Raw genomic sequence first — 20,390 nt, 5'->3', positions numbered from 1 at the left:
CAAAATGGTGAAGGCGTGTGTGGCGGTTGGTTGCAGTAACAGAGAAGATAGACGGAGAGACTTGAAGTTCTACCGTATTCTGAGAGACCCAAAGACCAAAGAGGAGAGCGAGATGAACTGCTGTAATTCGACAAGAAATCTGGGCACCAAACGATCACCACAGACTATGTAGTAGTCATTTTATATCTGGTAAGATGCATTATATATATATTTAGAAGATTTTGGGCTGACAACCACAATTAAGATTATCGTGTGACGTTGGTGATTGGGGTCTATATAGTTGCCTCTTTTTCTTTGGGGGCGGAGTTGTTGTTTTGTTGGTGTTGTTGGCGGTATGCAGAGTAAAAAGAGAGAGAAAAATACCACGACTTCCGTGTCTAATTTTTCGCCGCCAAGCAAGCGTTACAATATTAATTAAAAATGAATGAAAACTAAATACTATTGAATATGTCATCATTTTCATTTTAAAAATTTAAGTGACGGGTAAAGATAGATTATGACCGGATTTTTATTACCCTGTCAGACAAAATGACAGACAACGAAAATGTCTAGCGCAACCTCTGACATACTGTACATAAGTACTGTATTTGTTTATTATAACAATAAATCCACAAGCTGGCATTAACACTATTAACGTTCTTTCTGTTAAAGGGATCCACGAATACAAAGACTTGTAGTCTTAAAAGATAAATGTGAGGACAGGTTATAGTAATTTCATATTAAAACCCCTGTTTTCATTTTAATAACATTTGTAAAATTTTCAATCAAAAAATAAACTAATAGCTCGCCATTGTTGACGTCGCCGAGCGGGACGTCACATGGGCTCCCTGCCATCCGTCCGCAGTGTCTTTAACTACGTAAGGTAGTGATTGCAATACACCACAAGGTGTCAAGGGCGAGTTTTAAATTAATTAGAGATCTAGCAAAGGCAAAGTCTGAGTATGTTTTATGTGTATTTTGCATAGCTATTTTGATTGGGAATGCCAGTTCTCTTTGATTGTGTTATGACGGCAAGCCGTTAATGTGGATCCAAAACACAGACCAGGAGATCAATAGAGCAAATGTTTGTATTTAATGAGTACAACAAACGGAGCATGCTAGGAAACGCGAGTATTATAAAGTACAACTTAGAGAGCACGCTAGGAAACGCGAATATAACAAGTACAACTTAGAGAGCACGCTAGGAAACGCGAATATAACAAGTACAACTTAGGGAGCACGCTAGAAAACGCGAATATAACAAGTACAACTTAGGGAGCACGCTAGAAAACGCGAGTATAATAAAATATAACTAAGAGAGCACCCAAGATGGCGTGAATATAACCGAGTACAAAATCCTAACTACAAAATCTAAAAGAGCACAAAAGTAAATAAGATCAAACCAGAACACGACCGAAGAACGTCGGGAAGCACCGAGGATGACGATGAGCACACAGCGGTAAGCAAGGCAGGTAACAAGCATATGCAATAGTCCGACACTTGTGTATGGTGACAGGACTCCTTAAATAATAAGTGCTCCTGATGCGTCGCAGGTGTATTGTGCAGCCCTGCCCATCTAGTTGATTCATGTGCTGGAATGAAAGAAAAATAACTGAGAAGGCACACAAACGTGGCAGAACCCCCCCCCAATGGACGCCCCCTGGCGGACCACCTGGTTTCGAAGGATGGAGAGAGTGGAAATCCCGCAGAAGTGACGGATCGAGGATCCAGGAGCGGGGGACCCACTGGCGTTCCTCAGGGCCATAACCTTCCCAGTCCACCAGGTACTGCACCCCCCTTCCCCGCCTCCTAGAATGGAGAATAGTACGCACCGTATATACCGGCCCACCGTCAACCACGCGAGGGGCAGGAGGAGGCACTGGTGGAGGGTTCAGGGGGCTGGTGGAGACCGGCTTGAGCAGAGACACGTGGAAGACCGGGTGGATCTTCATCGAACCGGGAAGCTTTAGCCTGACCGCGACGGGGTTCACCACAGAGTCCACAGCAAAAGGGCCCACGAACATAGGGCCCAACTTCTTGGAAGTTCCAGCAAGGTTCAAATCCCGTGTTGATAACCAGACCATCTGGCTTGGACGATAGACCGGAGCGGGCCTTCTGTGGCGGTCAGCAATCAGGCGGTTGCGGGCTGCAGTGCGGACTAGTGCAGCCCTTGCGTCCCTCCAGACTCTATGGGCCCTCCGCAGGTGCACTTGGACGGATGGCACGACGACCTCGGCCTCCTGAGAAGGGAACAGTGGTGGTTGGAACCCGTACGCTGACATAAAAGGCGACCTCGCAGTGGCCGAGCAAATGAGGGTGTCGTGGGCATATTCCACCCAAGGCAGGTGTGAGGCCCAAGAGGCCGGATGCAGTTGACAAACGCAACGGAGGGCAGCCTCCAGCTCCTGGTTGACCCATTCTGTCTGTCCATTGGACTGTGGGTGGTAGCCGGAAGACATACTTGACGTGGCCCCCAAAGCTTTGCAGAACGCTCTCCAAACCCGAGACACAAACTGGGGTCCCCTGTCAGAAACGAGGTCAGACGGAATGCCATGGGTTCGAAACACGTGTGTTACCAGCAGGTCAGCGGTCTCCAGAGCTGAAGGCAACTTGGGGAGAGCGATGAAGTGCGCCATCTTGGAGAATCGGTCAATCACTGTCAAGATGACAGAATATCCCCTTGAGCGTGGAAGGCCAGTGATAAAGTCGAGTGCAACATGGGACCAAGGACGAGATGGAACAGGCAATGGACGCAGAAGTCCTGCTGGAGCTTGATGGACTGATTTGCCCCGAGCGCAGATGGAACACGCAGAAATGTAGTCCATGACGTCCTTTCGCATACCCGGCCACCAAAACCTCTGGGAAATGAGGAAGAACGTGTGGGACACACCCGGGTGGCAGGCGAACTTCGAGGTGTGCCCCCACTTCAGCACTGCTGCACGCTGAGCATCTGGAACAAAAAGCTTGCCAGCAGGGCAGCCTCCGGGCACCCTAACACCTCGGAGAGAGTCTTCCACTAGCCGCTTGACCTCCCATCGGAGTGCGCCGATGATCAGGTTCTCTGGGACAACAGGCTCCTCTGAAGACCTCTCCTCCACTGGTTCATGAATCCTTGACAAGGCATCGGGTTTCCCGTTGCGTGATCCCGGACGGTAAGTAATCACGTAGTTGAAACGTGTCAGGAACAGCGCCCAACGGGCCTGGCGTATGTTGAGGCGCTTGGCAGCCCGGAGGTACTCCAAATTCTTATGGTCGGTGAGTATCTGGAACGGCACCTCCGTCCCCTCCAACCAGTGCCTCCATTCCTGCAAAGTCTGAACTATAGCGAGCAGCTCCCTGTTGCCGACGTCATAATTTGCCTCCGCGGGGGTGAGGCGGCGGGAGTAGAACGCGCAGGGGTGTAGTCTCTGGTCGACTGCAGACCTCTGGGATAGGATGGCCCCCACTCCGGAACTCGACGCATCAACTTCGACCACAAAAAGAAGATCTGAGTCAGGGTGAACAAGGACAGGCGAGCTAGTGAATGCCCTTTTAAGACTTACAAAAGCTGCCTCTGCCACAGAGGACCACACAAACGGGCGTTTATTAGAGGTCTACCTGGTAAGGGGCTCGGCCCTCATACTATAGTTCCGGATAAAACGCCTGTAAAAATTGGCAAACCCGAGGAACCTTTGTAACTGCTTACGTGAAGTGGGGGTTGGCCACTCTGCAACTGCCTGAATTTTGGCTGGGTCAGGCCGTAATTGCCCCTTTTCGACGATGAAACCAAGAAATTGCATTGACCCGCGGTGGAACTCGCACTTCTCGGCCTTGACAAACAGCCTATTTTCCAGAAGCCTTTGGAGGACCATGCGGACATGTTGGCGGTGTTCCTGCAAGCTTCTAGAAAATATTAAGATGTCATCTAAATAAACAAAACAGAAGACATTTAGCATGTCACGAAGCACATCATTTATGAGGCTCTGGAAAACAGCGGGTGCATTAGTCAGACCAAAAGGCATGACTAGGTATTCAAAATGTCCGAGCGGGGTTTTGAAAGCGGTTTTCCACTCATCTCCATCCCGAATCCTAACCAAGTGGTAAGCGCTGCGCAAGTCTAACTTGGTATATATGGTGGCTGACTTTAACGGTGCGAAGGCCGAATCTAACAATGGCAGCGGATATTTGTTTTTAACAGTAATCTCATTAAGGCCCCGGTAGTCAATGCACGGCCGAAGACCCCCATCTTTTTTGCCAACGAAGAAAAACCCTGCTCCCAATGGTGAGGACGAAGGGCGAATTAGGCCAGTTGCCAAGGAAGAGGTTATATAATCTCTCATAGCCTCCTGCTCAGGTTTAGAAATTTGATATAACCTCGAGCTAGGTAGTGGGGCATTGGGCTGCAAGTCAATGGCGCAGTCGTAAGGGCGGTGCGGAGGCAGGGTCTTAGCCTGGTCTATACTAAAAACCTGTTCGAGATCATGGTACTCGGCAGGAACATTTACCAAATTTACAGGCTCGGCAACTGTTTGGGCTTGATCCGGAAGTAGGCACGCCGAGCGTAAGCAGTGCGCGTAACAGAAGGAACTCCAAGTCACTACTTGTGTTTTAGCCCAGTCAATATTAGGGTTATGCATCTTTAGCCAGGGGAGCCCTAGCACAACCGAAGCCGATTTGCATGGCATAACCAAGAAGCTACGAACCTCAAAATGATTCCCGGACAGCTTTGTTTTAAGCGGGGGCGTTATAAACCTTACGTCCGCCAGGGGTCGCCCATCAAGATCTAGAACCTTTTTAGGAGTAGAGAGTCTTATTAATGGGCATTTAAGAGCATCAACAACACTCTGGTCTATAAAACATTCATCTGCCCCTGAATCTATTAAAGCAGTGAACCTAAAATTAACCCCCCCATGCGAAACTTCTCCGGGCAATTGCAGTCTCATTTCACCTCGAGTTTGTTTTAGTTCAATCGACTCCTTGCGAGGCAAATCATTTGACTGATTGCCATCATGTACGAACCTGGTCCCCCCTCGGGCGAGAGGAACCCCAGGGGCCGAAGATCCAGGATGACGTGAAGAGATCGCGTCACAGGCAGCAACGTGGTGCCCCGGCAAGCCACAGTAAAGACATAAGCCCGCCCTCATTTGTCTCTGCCGCTCCTCCGCAGAAAGACGACCGCTGCCGAGTTGCATTGGCTCCTCCCCCGTCAGGACCCAACTCCGCGTCGGCGTAGAGGCAGATGGTGATTCGACGAAGCCGTCCGCACGTATCGCTGCCTGACCGTACCGCGATGACGACCTACGACGACCCCGCTAATCCAAGGCTCGTTCCCTCTCGCGCTCCTTCAGTCGATTGTCCAACTTTACGGACAAAGAAATCAGGTCTTCCAGGCCCGAAGAATCCTCCCGGGCCACCAACTCGTCTTTCACCGCAGACGACAGCCCCCTCCGAAAAATTCCACACAGCGCTGCCTCGTCGTAACCGCACTCTGCGGCCAAAATGCGAAATTGGATGGAGTAGTCCGCCACGCTAAGATCGCCTTGAAAAAAATCCAGCAGGCGGCTGCCTGCCTCCTTGCCTCTAACCGGGTGATCGAAAACTCTCACAAACTCTGTTTTAAAAGTCTCGAATGACTGACGGATTGCGGGATTAGCGTTGCTTACCGCCATTGCCCAAGTGGCCGCTTTACCGGCGAGGAGACTCATGGTATACGCTACACGGGACCTGTCACTCGCGAACGTATATGGCTGTTGGTCAAATACAAGGGAGCACTGGTGCAGAAATTGTCGACAAGCGCCGGGTTCTCCCTCGTAACGATGGGGGTGTGGCAACACTGGCTCCCGGAAAGAAGCCGGTGGAACAACCGGAGACGGGGCGGAGTGATCGGGCGCCGCGGCAGCGTTACCTACGCCACCGGACTGTGCAGGTGGGGCCATATTTTCAATTCTAGTGGTTAGCGCGGTGATCACGTTCACTAGTTCATTTAAAGATTGTTCATGCTTGCTGATCATATGGCCATGACCGGCAAGCGCATGGCGAATTCCCTCCGAGTCTGTGGGATCCATGGTCGGACTATTCTGTTATGACGGCAAGCCGTTAATATGGATCCAAAACACAGACCAGGAGATCAATAGAGCAAATGTTTGTATTTAATGAGTACAACAAAGTGAGCACGCTAGGAAACGCGAGTATTATAAAGTACAACTTAGAGAGCACGCTAGGAAATGCGAATATAACAAGTACAACTTAGAAAGCACGCTAGGAAACGCGAATATAACAAGTACAACTTTGGGAGCATGCTAGAAAACGCGAATATAACAAGTACAACTTAGGGAGCACGCTAGAAAACGCGAGTATAATAAAATATAACTAAGAGAGCACCCAAGATGGCGTGAATATAACCGAGTACAAAATCCTAACTACAAAATCCAAAAGAGCACAAAAGTAAATAAGATCAAACCAGAACACGACCGAAGAACGTCGGGAAGCACCGAGGATGACGATGAGCACACAGCGGTAAGCAAGGCAGGTAACAAGCATATGCAATAGTCCGACACTTGTGTATGGTGACAGGACTCCTTAAATAATAAGTGCTCCTGATGCGTCGCAGGTGTGTTGTGCAGCCCCGCCCATTTAGTTGATTCATGTGCTGGAATGAAAGAAAAATAACTGAGAAGGCACACAAACGTGGCAGATTGAGCGCTTTTCTTTTTGTGAACATTATTTTTTTGGAGAAATAGGAATATTATTTTTTATTGTGCTTTCAATAAATGATACTGCAGCAACTTAACTGTTCCGCCCAAATGCATGATGGGAGGTTGGGCAACCATGACTGTCAGTGGTGGCTGCAAATGGTGTATGTTCTGCGTTGTGTTCAATAACACGTGTAAAGAAAAAAATCATCTCCTGTCATTCTTCTCCACGTCGCTTGCCAAAATAGTTATGTTTGTTGTGAAAGAGTTGCCAAAGCTTATTCCAATAAAAGGCGCGGTCCAATGAACACCTGTGTCCACTCGCGTTTCACCGCCTTTTAGCTCTCAATGTGCAAAAACGGCGTGATTGTAATCTGTTTGACGCAATGCATGAGCGGGTCATTCCGTGCATGCGTTAAATGCGTCAAATATTTTAACGTGATTAATTTAAAAAATTAATTACCGTCCGTTAATGTGATAAATTTGACAGCACTAGTATAAACATGATCAAACTGATCTTTCACTAACATTCCCTTAGTAATGTTCATTGTCCCTGCAAACTCTTTTCGCTCAATGACACAAAGCTATTAGTTAAATGAGGCCATCTTTTCATAGCTCGACTGGCTCTTTTCAGCTTCCCTCCAAATGTAACCATAAAACAGTGAAGCAAGTGTCTATTTTTGGCTTTTTTTTTAAACTCCAGATGTTTCAAACACACAAAGGCTGCAGATTTGGAGTGGTTAATTATCATAATCCGAATAATCGTTGCTGGCTGCTATGTTACAAAGACACAATGAATTTTTGTAATTCGTTGTAGTTATTTTGTACAAAAATATAACAAAAATATTGTACAGCGACAGTATATCTTCTTTTCTGATACTCCAGGCAAAAATGCATGCTTGTTTTTGCAGAATATATGCAATGCACATACTATTCTGTTCATCAATGTAATGTAAATAGCTATAGATGTACAATACAGTACAGTTCAATGCAGTACAGTACAGTAGCATATAAGTAGCACACAGTGTAGAGGTGCACAGCATGGGTTCAGTTCCCACTTATACCCCTTTCCCACTGGCCAAAAAACCCGTGTCAACCCGCTAACAATCGACTTTTGGTGGCAGTAGGAAAGGTGCAGCGACCCGCCTCGACCCGTGTCAATCAACCCGCCAAGCGACCCGCGTTAAAATCACCTCGGCTCTGATCGCCATGCAGTGTGAAAGCAAAACCCCGGGTCAACAGTCAACACCCTAATCTACGTGGTGACGTAGGCTAGTACGTGATGCGTCATAACAAAAACCAAAAACCATGTGCTCTAGCCTGGATCCACATACGGCGAACAGTCGGTGTAGCAGCGTTAGCAATAGCCATAGCAATAGCCATAACAGACGAAACAAAGGCTCTTCTCCTCCTCCTGTGACGTACACGACTCCTTTCAATTTCAAACCAAAATTTACGTCGCCTACGTTGCCTCAGCACAAGCACAGTGTTGATCCTTTGCTGCATTTCGACCATTTTGCGGGCAGTAAAATGCATGAAAACAGAGAACACAAACAGAAAGGAGGCTTCCATGTTGCTTTGCATTGTTAACTTCTTTGAACTGAATGAATTTGGTCGCACTTGTCGAAGCGTATCTTAGCGTGGTGACGTCACGCACCTTACGCACGGCTCAGGAGGGGTGGGGGTTAGACGGGTGAAAAAAAAAAAAAAAAAAAGAAACGTCTTTTTCGTCAATGGGAAAGGTTCCAAATGCCAATTGCTAGTGGGATGCATCGGCTTGGAAAAACGCGCGTTGACCTACTAGTTTCAGTGGGAAAGGGGTTTTAGTGACTCTGAATGTGAGTGTTAATGGTTGTCTGCCACTGCAGTATTTTGTGACTGACTGTCATTCAGTGCAGCCTTCCTTTGGCCTGATGTCAGCAGGGATAGGCTCCAGCACCCCACAACACCGAACTGGATAAGCGGTGTTGAAAATGGGTGTATTGATAAATCATAGTTAAAGCACAAGACAAGTAGTATAAATGACCTAAAAGAAAAAGAATGTTGCTGAAATAGTCTGAAATATGCAAATCAAAAATTTCTTAAACCTCTAATAACTGAGGAAAAAACAATAAACAAATAGACACAACTCGTAGGCACTGCCATTTTGTGATGGATATGTGACCCCAGTTATACCCACGTTCCTTTGTGCTGGAGGTAACCTACGGATTGCCAGCCAGGAGGTGTATTTAAATAACAACTGCTAAAATCACTGAAATACTTGTGGATCCCAAAACAATAGGCCTGGGGAATTGTGGGTATAACTGGCATCTCGAGCAATGGCGGACTATCTCAAAAACTCACATTTTGTTGGCTTAAACAGTTCTGGTATTTGAAAATGTTTTCTAGCTGCAATTTCGCCTACGTGTTGGAAATATGGGCTTTTATTAATGTTTTTCTCCACTACTACACATCAGAAAAATGAAATTATCTTGTTTTTTTCCCCAAACTATTAAACAAGATTCTTTCCGCTCGGGTGCACTTTACTACGGTGTTGTCTTGCATTTAAATATGTGAGCTGACCTTGACTATATAAATACATTGCAAAAAAGACGAAACAAAAAACAAACAAAAAAGCTTTTACCTGAACCTTTTTTAACATGTCATTAAAGTTCTGTTCTTTGTTTGATGAACTGCAGGTTATGGTTTTGTGGACTTTGACAACCCTTCAGCTGCACAGAAAGCTGTGACCTCACTTAAAGCCAGTGGAGTACAGGCACAGATGGCGAAGGTAAGACTTTTGCTGCCCTTCACTCCATTTTATGAAGAAGACAAATAAAGACATTGACTGTGGGGATGATAAATGCAATAATTGTCCATGTCAGCTATAGCCCTCCTAGTAATGGAATTGTGATGTTGAATACGATTGAATTCAGACAGATATATGCAGTTTTAAATGGTCAATGGTGTGGTTATTGATTGATAAATTGAGTCCTGTATGCCGTCACGGATGCGCAACCATGGCCAGGACAAGATTATTGATTGAAAAAGTAGAACACATGGCCTACTTAATTTATTTCACTTTGATGTCATAGTTTGCCATTTTGTCTGTTTATACCAGCAATTGCAGATATATGTGCATACCAATATGCTCATCTGTACTACACAAGCGATGCAGAATTTATATTATCATGTATCTCACCATAACACAGCAGCAGCAGAAGGTCACTAAAGTGTCTTTCAGTTTTGTTGTGTGTATTTTTTTCTTTAATCAAAAACTGCAAACAGGTTACTTTGCTTTGGGCGCACGTCTGCCTGCCTGGCAGTTGTGTAGGGGAAAAAAGGACTGGGCTGCCTTTCTTTCACATTCATTAAAACTATATCACAGTATTCTTCATTTAGATTTGTGTGAGGTGTGCAATTAAAATGCAGCAGTCTTCAGGCATTACAAGCATCCAGTAGAATTAAAAGAGCAGCAAGCCTCTGAGCCACGTTGCTCTTCTATTACACCTCTTTTCATTAGACTTCTATCTTCTGCGTTGTTCCTAATGGCTTGGGGGGGTCATTTGGAAGAGCAGCTCTGATGTGTTTAGCTGTTATTAGGGAGAGAAGAGTCATCCATTCCTCTGAGATTGAGTTTCCGGGGGAACGGAAGGAAAGTCAAAGTGAAATAAAATTACACCAACTTTGTAATGTTTCGTCAACCAATTATGAACAGAGTTTCTGACATCCGGGCTAACTTTTCTGACTTGGAATGCAAGTCAAATGAAATTAATGAAAATAATATACAGACATACTCAGAGATACACAAGCTCAATTAAACTTCCACAGTTTTTAGGACAAAGTTTGGGGAAAATAGTGGCTATCGAACTTTCTGTTTCAATCAAAGACAAGCTTGAATCTAAATGCTTGCTCATTAATCATCCATGTAGTCTGATATTTTGGAGTGTTCCTACTGAAGGATTGACACTTTGATTGTAAATGTTTTTCAGGGTGATTCTGAGCTTCTTCGTTCCAAAGTGTGATGGGTTCCTAATAAGAGTGGGAACCTCTTGGTACCTCACGATACGATACGATTTGCTATACAAAGCTCACGATAACGATGATCTGATGATATGACGAAACAACGATTATCGATACATTGGTCAGGAAATCATTCTAGAATATTCTACAAACAACCAATAAACAGAAAAACAAGCTCCTGCTGTGAATTGGAATGAGTTTATCACTGGTAGACGTGCAATCCGTTTGAAGTGGGAGGGATGGCAGCGAATGATGTTCATTCGCTGCCATCCCTCCCACTCCAAATGGATTGAACGTTTATGGCCGTCAGTGGCAGCCAATGCCGGGCAATGAGGTAATTTTGGGCTATTTAAGGTCATTTACCTGTTGATTTTCAGTTACTTTCTGTTGATTTTGAGGTATTTTACAGGTCACTTCCTGTTTATTTTGAGTTACAGAACATGAAGTTACTTGGGAATCACCCAAATGAATAGGCAATGACTCAGACTCAACAGGAAATGACCTGTAAATGCCCTGAAGATCGGACAAAATGACTGTGAATGCTCTGGTTTCGAATGAACGAACGTTCCTAGTCTAAATGTATTCGTTGTCGTGCACCGTCAATGCAGTCTTAGAGTTAATTGAGACACTATTATGGTGGAAGATTTTGGTAGCAACTTGTTGGTTCCTTTTTATTTATTTATATTTAGACATTGACACCTTTTTAAAACAATATCTCGATTCTTGGCAGGAGCATATCGATAACCTTTTGTGATAGAAAGTATCACAATATATCACCATTTCGATATTTTGTCACACCCCTAGTTCCTAACTTACTAGTAGAGGTGGGAATCTTGGGGCACCTCACGATTCGATTGCAAGTATGATTCAGAGGCAACGGTTCGATTCTAAATCGATTATTGTTGCACAACCCCAAGCCCCCTGCCCCCCCCCCCCCCCCCCACACACACACACACACTCTAAAATCCTCTCAGGCTTAAAGAAACTGCTATTTCGGTATCAAGTTAACAGTTCAAAACAGTAAATAAACACTCAGGTCCTCATTCTGTATCAACAGAATAAATTGCAGCATTTTGGAGGAATATATTATTTTTTTCCAACCAAAAAGTGCAAGCAGGTATAAATGAAAGACAATGTGTACTACTACTTCAATACAAAAGCTCATAAAGTGCTTTTCTGCTTCTTAAGTTGTAAAAACATGAACATGTAAACTTTAAAGTACAAATAATTAAAAAAAAAAAGTCATTTTGCATCCAAACCTCAACAATATGCAGGACTGGTCAAGTGGGTTTAGATACTGAGAAAATTGTTGTTGTTCTTGTATAAGAACACGAGTTGATCGACATACTAAGATGAAAGTGCTCTGCTGGGCATTTACTCCTGCAGTCGAAAAAACAAGTTGGGCGTAGCATGTCAGATGGCTAACGTTACCCAGCTGGGCAGCAAAAACCGTATTAGTTGCGTTGTCTGTAACAACAAAAACATTTTTTTGCCAGGTTCCATTCACTTATAGTACCGCTAAGCAGCTCAGCCATATTAGCACCCATGTGGTTTTCATGCATTGCACGTAATGGCGAGTCAGTCGATTCGACAGCGATGGCATGATTTTTACTTTTGTCTGCTTCCAGAGAGCCGGTGTGCCATGTCAGTGAAATAGCAGGATGACGTACCTCGGCTCTATTGCTTTCAACATTTTTCGAAATCCCTTATTTTCTAGAAGAAGATTTTCTAGTCGAATCCAAAATAATTCCTCGTGTCTGCTTTTAAATTTTTGGGAGCATGTCTGATTTCACCGAGAAGTTGGTTAGTCAGGTCAGCCATGCTTATTGCTGTTTTGTATCTAGGAAGCGTGAGTTGTGGATGTTTACTCTTGGTCCGTTCCCCATAGCGTCCGGAAGCCTGTGCAGACTGTGCTTTAGTTCCACTTTACTTGGCATATTTAAATAATCTGAATTTGGATGTTTGTGAATCGTTCTCTAATCTTCCACCGCCGAATCACGAATAATCTAAGAATCGAAAATTTCACACAGCTTTAATTCCTAGTGAAGTATGATAAAGGGTTTAAAATGCAAGACTAGTGTATCTTCGTGTCTGTGCAACGCCGCTCGTGTTTTGGAATTTCGTAGGCTGATCTGCGTCAATTTGAGCGTACTGGCACAGCAAGGTCTGTCATTATGGAAATGCCCACTGCAAGCTCTTTGTGTAAAAACTGATCATATATCAAGTTTATCCAGATTTACATATACATTTTCTTTCATTTTCATTTTCTACAAACATGTCACCTTCACTTTCCAGTTTTATCAAATTTATCAACTGAATGTGCAACCATTTGCTCTGATGCCGATCTGCCAGATTTCTGTTTTTTTTTTTTTCTGAACTAAATTTTTTTTTTTTCTGAACTAAAAAAAAATAGACATTCTGTTATTGTGTGTTGAAAAAAAATAACAGAAGAACATAGCTTGCACCATGCCTATGTAAATAATTTGCAATTTAGAATCAGCTCCAGGAAGGACACCTTGCCATAAATGTATTTGACACACCGTGCTTTCTACCATGCATTTTTGTGCCAGAGATGTCTCTGGAGACGACTTTCCATGGCTACGTCAACGACACTGCGAAAACAGCACATTAGCTGAGCCGCAGCTGCAGCTTCATCCTTCCATCATCACCACAGCACACATACAATAGGGAATGTACAGAAGCTGACCCATTGTAACCCATTGCAACAGGATATCTACGATAATACTGATTCATAATGTGTTCATAGGAAGCAGCGAATTAGGCACTCTGAATTGTCATTGAGTCAATGTGGGTGGTATAACCTTCCTAAAGGATTTTCTATCTCTTGTCAATGAGTGGGTTTGTAATTAATCCAAGTTAACAATGACAAGCAATACTTTCTCCTTTTAAGCATTTTTTTTCCAGCAAGATAAGAGCATGCTTCTGTTTATTAGTGTTTTTAACTGTGATTTAGCTCCCTCTCATCAATCATCATCAGAAATACAGTATGTGTGCATGTGATAAATCACTTATCCTATCCTAGCAGTCTTTGAGCGAGAGGCGGCATACATCCTTTAACATCATAATCGTGAAAACAAAGTCTCGTATGTGTAGATGTGGTTGATCCATAACACATCATTTTTGAGAAATGTACATATGTCTACCACACCAATAGTTGCGGAGGACCAAGGTCATTATTCTAATTAGAGATATTACCACTGGCAGTGTCACTTCAGATGCCTCTTTTCTCCTTATTTTCTCTACCTGTTTTACCACATCCACGTTGTCCTTGGTACCGTCTGCCACCTCGTCTTAGTCTCCCTCTTTTTTAACCTTCCATCACTTGTACTAGAGTGTGTAGGTGTGCGTGTGATTGTGTGTGCGCATGCACATTCTACACTAGGTACTGCAGTAGTGAGGGAGTAGTAAGGGAGAGTGAGAGAGGGAGAGACGTTGTTTACCATCCCCATCCTTGAATGTAGTTGTTTTGATTAATGGGAGTGTTAAAATGTACTAATTTCTGAGTAAAATATTTCCACTTACTTTTAGAATATTGCGTATGCCAGCCATCCATAATTAGCGGCCTGTGAGCAAAGTGTCCAGCCTGCGTGACGATTCATTGGCACTCGTGTCATAGCCAGGCTTGAGAAAGGAAGAATATAGTACCGTATTGGCCCAAATATAAGACGGCCCTGATTATAGGACGACTCCCTCTTTTTCAAGACTCAAGTTTGGAAAAAGACTTTTTAAATTCCAAATTAATTTTTATACAGAACATAATTACAGTACATCCGAAACAAATGATTATGACAATATATTTGAGAGGAAAAGTGTGTTATTTTGCCTCATTCAAATCTTAATATCTGAACATTTAAATATGTAAACTGAAGTGCAATCACATTCGTAAATGAATGGCTTCTGGTTTTTGAAATGTAAATAAACCAATCTATTGTGATAAAACAACAAAATTGCAATAACTGCATTAACAATCAAAGTGAAGTCTAACTCTAACTGTAGTCTTGAAACAAATCTGAATAAGGAAAAACATTGCAATAAAATAATGCAAAATGGTTAAACTTGAGAGTAGCTGAGATCTGTCATGATAGAACATCGCTTCAATGACATCTGGAGCCATCTAGCGTTGTGAATGGGGAGAGTAGCTGAGATCTGTCATGACAGAACATCGCTTCAATGATATCTGGCGCCATCTAGCGTCGTGAATGGGTATAATGTCTGGACCGCAAATATAAGACAACCCCTCTTTTTCAGTGTTATTTCAATGCAAAAAACACTTTCTTATATTCGGGCCAATACGGTACATGAAAAACAAACAAACACAATAATGATAATAATAATACAATGGTACCTATACATACAAAGTTAATTCGTTCTAGGACCTTTTTTGTAAGTCAATGGTTGTATGTCGAGCAGGATTTTCCCTCAAGAATACATTACAATTCCATTAATTTTTTCCACAGCTCAAAAACCTACACCAAATCCTTAATAAATACTGCTGGTACGATTACAAATGTCAATTACCCATAGTAAAACAAATAAATTATAAATAAAAATCGGAAAAATAATACACTGTGATAAAAATAATGATTAATTCTTATAATAACATAACAAATCGGGTTCTAATTTGGCGGATGTGTTTTGCGTGCTTTACCTCAACGCACCACGTGGCTGACGTGGCAATGAGATAGAGCGTGAGATTTTACTTTCCCTTTTGATGTTTTGTTGTTGTTGGCGTCAACTGCGGCAAACAGTAGGCATGTTGTGTTGCACTGGTTCTAAAATAAATGATTAAAAACCTGTTGAAGTTGGCGATTTCTTTGGCGATGTTACCACAATAGTAATTGTCACCTTAACTTATAAAGACTGGCGAACGGAAGTAAGGGGAGGACCGTTGAGATCATTCTACGGCTGTATTGTTGAGCCAGTTCATGGACTTGCACATCACGCTCATATTTTTTTAAACAATTCCATCTTCATTTTAATGGTAAGTGTCACCTTTTTCTTTTTATCACCACCTGCACTAATCTTGTTGGAGCCAATGTTTATTTCTCTCACAAGAAAATCCGCCGTGCATCCGTCTTGTCATAAATTGTCGTATTTCCTAGCATGTCGTTGGATGTAGAAAAAAATGGCGAGTCAAATTTTACGTTGGATGGCAAAAAGATCACGTGTCGAAGCGATGGTATGTCGAGGTACCACTGTATGTCAATTTTATGGAAAAACACAGCCTCATATTACTGGTATATTTATTTAAAATATATATATATATATATAATCTTTTATTATTATTTATATAATTTCAATTTAAATCTAATTTTAATCAGACAGACAGACACCGGTTGTTGATTTGAGTCCTCAGCTGCTGATCAACCTGTTTGATTAAGACATACACAAAGTCAATATTTTCAACTGTCCATCATCAGACTTGACTGAATGACTCATTCCGGCCTTTATTATTAGCTTTTTTGTCCTCTGGGTGACTCTAGTAAGACTTATTAAAGATGCCTCATTGATCTATGCTTCCGTTGGTGTACCCATTCAATAATTGAAGTGAGAATTTTAACTTTTTCTTTGTAAAGTGCATAAAATTTTGAGACAAAGGTGACCAAGTACAATTTTATGTACATGACTCTAAAATAAAAGAAGGGGATTGTGTATGTTTGTCTGGGTGTGCTCCTCCGTGTGAAGCGGATGAAGACAATGAGTCAAAGGAAAAGAGATAAGAGAGGAGTGGGAGGTAGCCAAGTGAGTGAAACCCAATTGAATTAAATGTAATTTAGCCTGAATGTGCACAGCCATCAGCTGCCCTCCAATCTTATTATAACCCAGCATTACCCATGGATTGAGCCTGTGTATGGGCACATACACACGTGTACCAAGAAGGATGGAGGAGTTAAGTGGATAAGTGAGAAATGAAAAACAAGGAATGAGAGGGTAGAGGGTGAAAGGGGACGTGTCCGACAGGTTCATAGGTGGACTTGACTCACTCTAGCTTCTGATACCCTTTAAAATGCAAGTTGTACAAGTCTAGATTTGACAAGGACCAACAATATTTATTTCTTCACCCATGGTGAGTATCTGGCATGAACGTGCATAAATGGCAGACTTCAGCTGTTTGGACAGCCAAAAAAAGGAAAGGTGAAAGGACGGTGTTTTTTGAGCCATTGAAACTACCCTCGGAATGATTATCACTTGAGGATTGTAAAAGAAATAATTTGACATATTTTGCCGTGCCAGGGAAAAAATGCAGTAGGCAGCTGAGCGTGGGGGCAGTGCTTGATTTGATGGAGCTGGGGTAGCACTAACTTCAAAACATCACAAAGTGCCTCCCCCCTTACATTTTGTCCGTCTGTGGAATTAGTCTTTGAGTGGGCTGATTCAAGTGAGGGAAGGAGCGTTGAATATAGTGAACGAGTGGGCAGCTGGAGCTAGGCAGGGTAGACTGATGGTGGGAATATGGAGTGGGCATTGAGCTGCAACTCCAAGAAGGAGGAATGTAAAGTAAAAGAGGAGAGGGAGGAAACATCAGAGGAAAATGAATGGCACTCAGATGAAGAGGATTTGAGTGTTTTTTTTTTTCTTATACACATGCATGAAATGCATACTGTATCAAACTTCTTATGCATATTTGTGAAGCTGGTTAAAATAGCAGGATTCAGTGTTACATTCCAATTGAGTACTCTGTCCTCACATCTCTCATTGTTATTGGTGGCCAGACATGTTTGTTGTTTGTCATTGAGTAGACAGCAGAGTCGGCTAGATTCACAAACCGATGGCACAATTCAGCCATCGATCAAACTTTGTGGACAGGCAACACCGAAGAGAGAGAGAGAGCTTTCAGAGTTGGATATCACAAATCAAGCGCTGTAACCTTTTAGTATTCCTGAGTCTGCACATGCTCACTGAAAACCAATGAGGCTTTTCCCCCCCTGAAGCACCTATCACTCTGTCGGCTCTTCTAGCTTTGTTTTTGTGTCTTACAGTTTTCTCTTTCTGTGACAGTCACTTATCTCACAGCTTCATTTTCAGAGTTCCTTCCCTGACTTCCTTTGGATTCTTTATGTATTGAGTAGGTTGAGCACAAATATGCATCCTTGGGTCCCTTTAGATTAATGCATTTGATTTATCTGCTATCCCTCATAATTAAGTCTTATACATTAATGATTGCAGGTTTATGCAGTGGGGGATTGTAAAATATTGGAATATCACAACAAAACGAATTCTTAAAAGTAGAGATATACTTTATGGCCGGCAGGTACTGTGGGTTGTTACTGGATATATGACGTTTGGACTGCAATAATAATAAGCTCTGGAACTCAAGGTGGCGAGACAGACACGGGGGACCGAAAGGTGGAGAATAGAGGAGGAGCAAAGTAAACAGGGGGGGACAGTAAATACAAAGGAGATTGCTTGGGTAGGGAGGGGCCAGGCCATGGAGTGCTTTAAAAGTAATGATAAGGATTTTGTAGTTGATTCTTTGTTTGACTGGGAGCCAGTGAAGTTGACGGAGGATGGGGGTGATGTGGTGTGTGTTTGGGGTCCGAGTGATGAGGCGTGCTGCTGAGTTTAGGAGGAGCTGCAGTTTCGGGAGGGACTTATTTGGGAGGCCGAAGAGCAGTAAGTTACAGTAATCGAGCCGGGAAGTGACTAGACTACAGACAAGCGTGGAAGCGGTTTGGCGGGTGAGAGAAGGGAGGAGGCGAATATATTGCGCAGGTTGCGAAGGCAGGCTGATCTAGTGATGTCGTTGATTTGGGAGCGGAGGGAGAATGTGCTGTTGAGGATGACACTCAGACTCGTAACCTGAGTAGAGGGAGTGATCGGAACATTCACTATTGTTTGTTGATGTTGTCAACCCAACACATTTTTCTCTGTTTACAAAACTCGCAGAAAAGCAAGCTAAATTGGTAGGTTGATTGAACACTCCAATTGACCACAAGTGTGAATGTCAGCGTGAATAGTTGTCTAATTGTGCCCTGTGATAGGCTGGCAAACAGTTCAGAGTATACCTTGCCTGCTGCTTATTGTAACCTAGCATTTTTACCAGCAGCCCTAAAACTTTCATGAGATAAGTGGTTGGGATGACAATTGAATAAATATTATTTTCATTTTACAACATAGCCTAAATACTTGATTTGGATAATCAACAGATTGTGTTTAATAGCCTGGTACACCAGACTCACCGCTGTTCCAGCTATTGAGTCTGGCCACCATTCAGCGGATACAATTTTCAAGGCGGAGCAAGCCACAGCAAACAGACAGCGGAGTGGACCAATCAGCGACGGGCGGACGTAACGTTAGTAAAGCGACGAGGGACTTGCGCGCGGAAGTAAACATACGAGGAGAGTGGAGTTTATTCAACATGGCTAGCGCGAGACAGACTGTTGTCAATGACATGTGTCGATGTGTTTTTGGTCATTTAAAACTGATTTTACCGTGGATTGGAACATATTCTCGGCTCTCCTGTTCGCCTTCTGTGTTGTTGTGAAGACGACTTCCGACACGGAAGAGTGACGTTGCTCGTTAAGAACACGTCACGCAAATAAACGAATCTGATTGTACGGTTGATTTTGTTCTCGCTCGAGAGGCCGTTAATGGGCTGGGTCCCAGACTATTCACACAGTGTTTGAAAAATACAGGGAGAACAGTCTGGCCATGCCAGGCAAGTATTTAAAGCTCTAAAGCACATCAATTTTCAATTTATTTTCCTTATTTTGATGGACAGCATTTTCAGTCACTCAGGAAGTTAATCTTAAGGTGGGCATTTGAAATACATGGGGGTGGGGGGTGCGACAATAATCATTCCCCTATGACTATTGTTTGTAATAAGCCTAAAGTATACTCTATTTACACAGCACACAATATCCATGATATTCATCAGGTTTTGTAATTCCGATTAGCTGCAAAAAAAATAAATAAATAAAAAATAAAAAATAAAAAAATAGGATAGAAAAGTCAACAGCAAGATTCGAAACCAAGGGGGGGCTTTAATGTGCTTTCCATGTTTTAGTCTTTGCCACTGTACCACGAAGTACTATATGTACTGTAGGTGTATCTTCAAAATGTATTTCAATTCAGAAAAGGTCTGGCTGAAAAGTGTAATAAATTACACTTATCCGGTGGGGAGTTGATGACCCTCCCCCCTTCAAAAACTAGTTGGTGTGGTGTGACAGTTCTGTGCTTTGAGCGGGAGGGCACACTGCTTCTGATGGGCTGGCACAGCCCCCTATCCACCACCCATGATGACAGCTCTGAGCTAAAAAAACTATGGATCAGAAGAGGATGTAGTTGCAGGTACGATGAGGAGATAATTGCGATTGTTCTGCCGCCAGATGCCCTTGGTGGAAGGATAAATTGGTAATTAAACTTTTTTCCAAGTGTGTCAGAAATAAGTCTGCTTGGGTGTGGGTGTCCATCTATATAGCCAAAGCAACAACGCTGTCAGAGATAAACAGATACTAGTTAGATTTTTAAGATATAACCTTTTATTGCTCATTTGTGCATGGGTGTGTGTGTGTGTGTGTGTGTGTGTGTGTGTGTGTGTGTATGTTTGCTGACTCAAGCTGGTTTCATTTTTTTCCCCCAACATAACCTTGACCCACCAAGCTGTCAACTGGTCCTTCCATGTCCCAACATCTAACAGAAGCGAGATAATACAGTTCTCTCATTTAAGCACAGAAGAAATACTTGGAACAGGCACATCATCACAGTGCCTGCAAG

The 20,390-nt window shown here is 43.1% G+C and overlaps 1 protein-coding gene across 2 annotated transcripts in view; it reads left to right on the top strand.

Moving 5' to 3' along the window:
* The window catches only part of LOC130914519 (RNA-binding motif, single-stranded-interacting protein 3-like), a 227,298-nt gene that overhangs the window by 101,593 nt on the left and 105,315 nt on the right, over positions 1-20,390 (top strand). For both annotated transcript variants that reach the window (XM_057833781.1, XM_057833779.1), the window contains one exon: positions 9,329-9,420. In XM_057833781.1, the coding sequence (XP_057689764.1) occupies positions 9,329-9,420 (92 nt within the window). The remainder of the gene's footprint in view (positions 1-9,328; positions 9,421-20,390) is intronic.

The sequence above is a fragment of the Corythoichthys intestinalis genome, chromosome 4, assembly GCF_030265065.1.
Source record: "Corythoichthys intestinalis isolate RoL2023-P3 chromosome 4, ASM3026506v1, whole genome shotgun sequence".
In the NCBI taxonomy this organism is placed as follows: domain Eukaryota; kingdom Metazoa; phylum Chordata; class Actinopteri; order Syngnathiformes; family Syngnathidae; genus Corythoichthys; species Corythoichthys intestinalis.
Note: the sequence above shows the minus strand (reverse complement) of the source record. Positions and strands in the feature narration are given on the sequence as shown.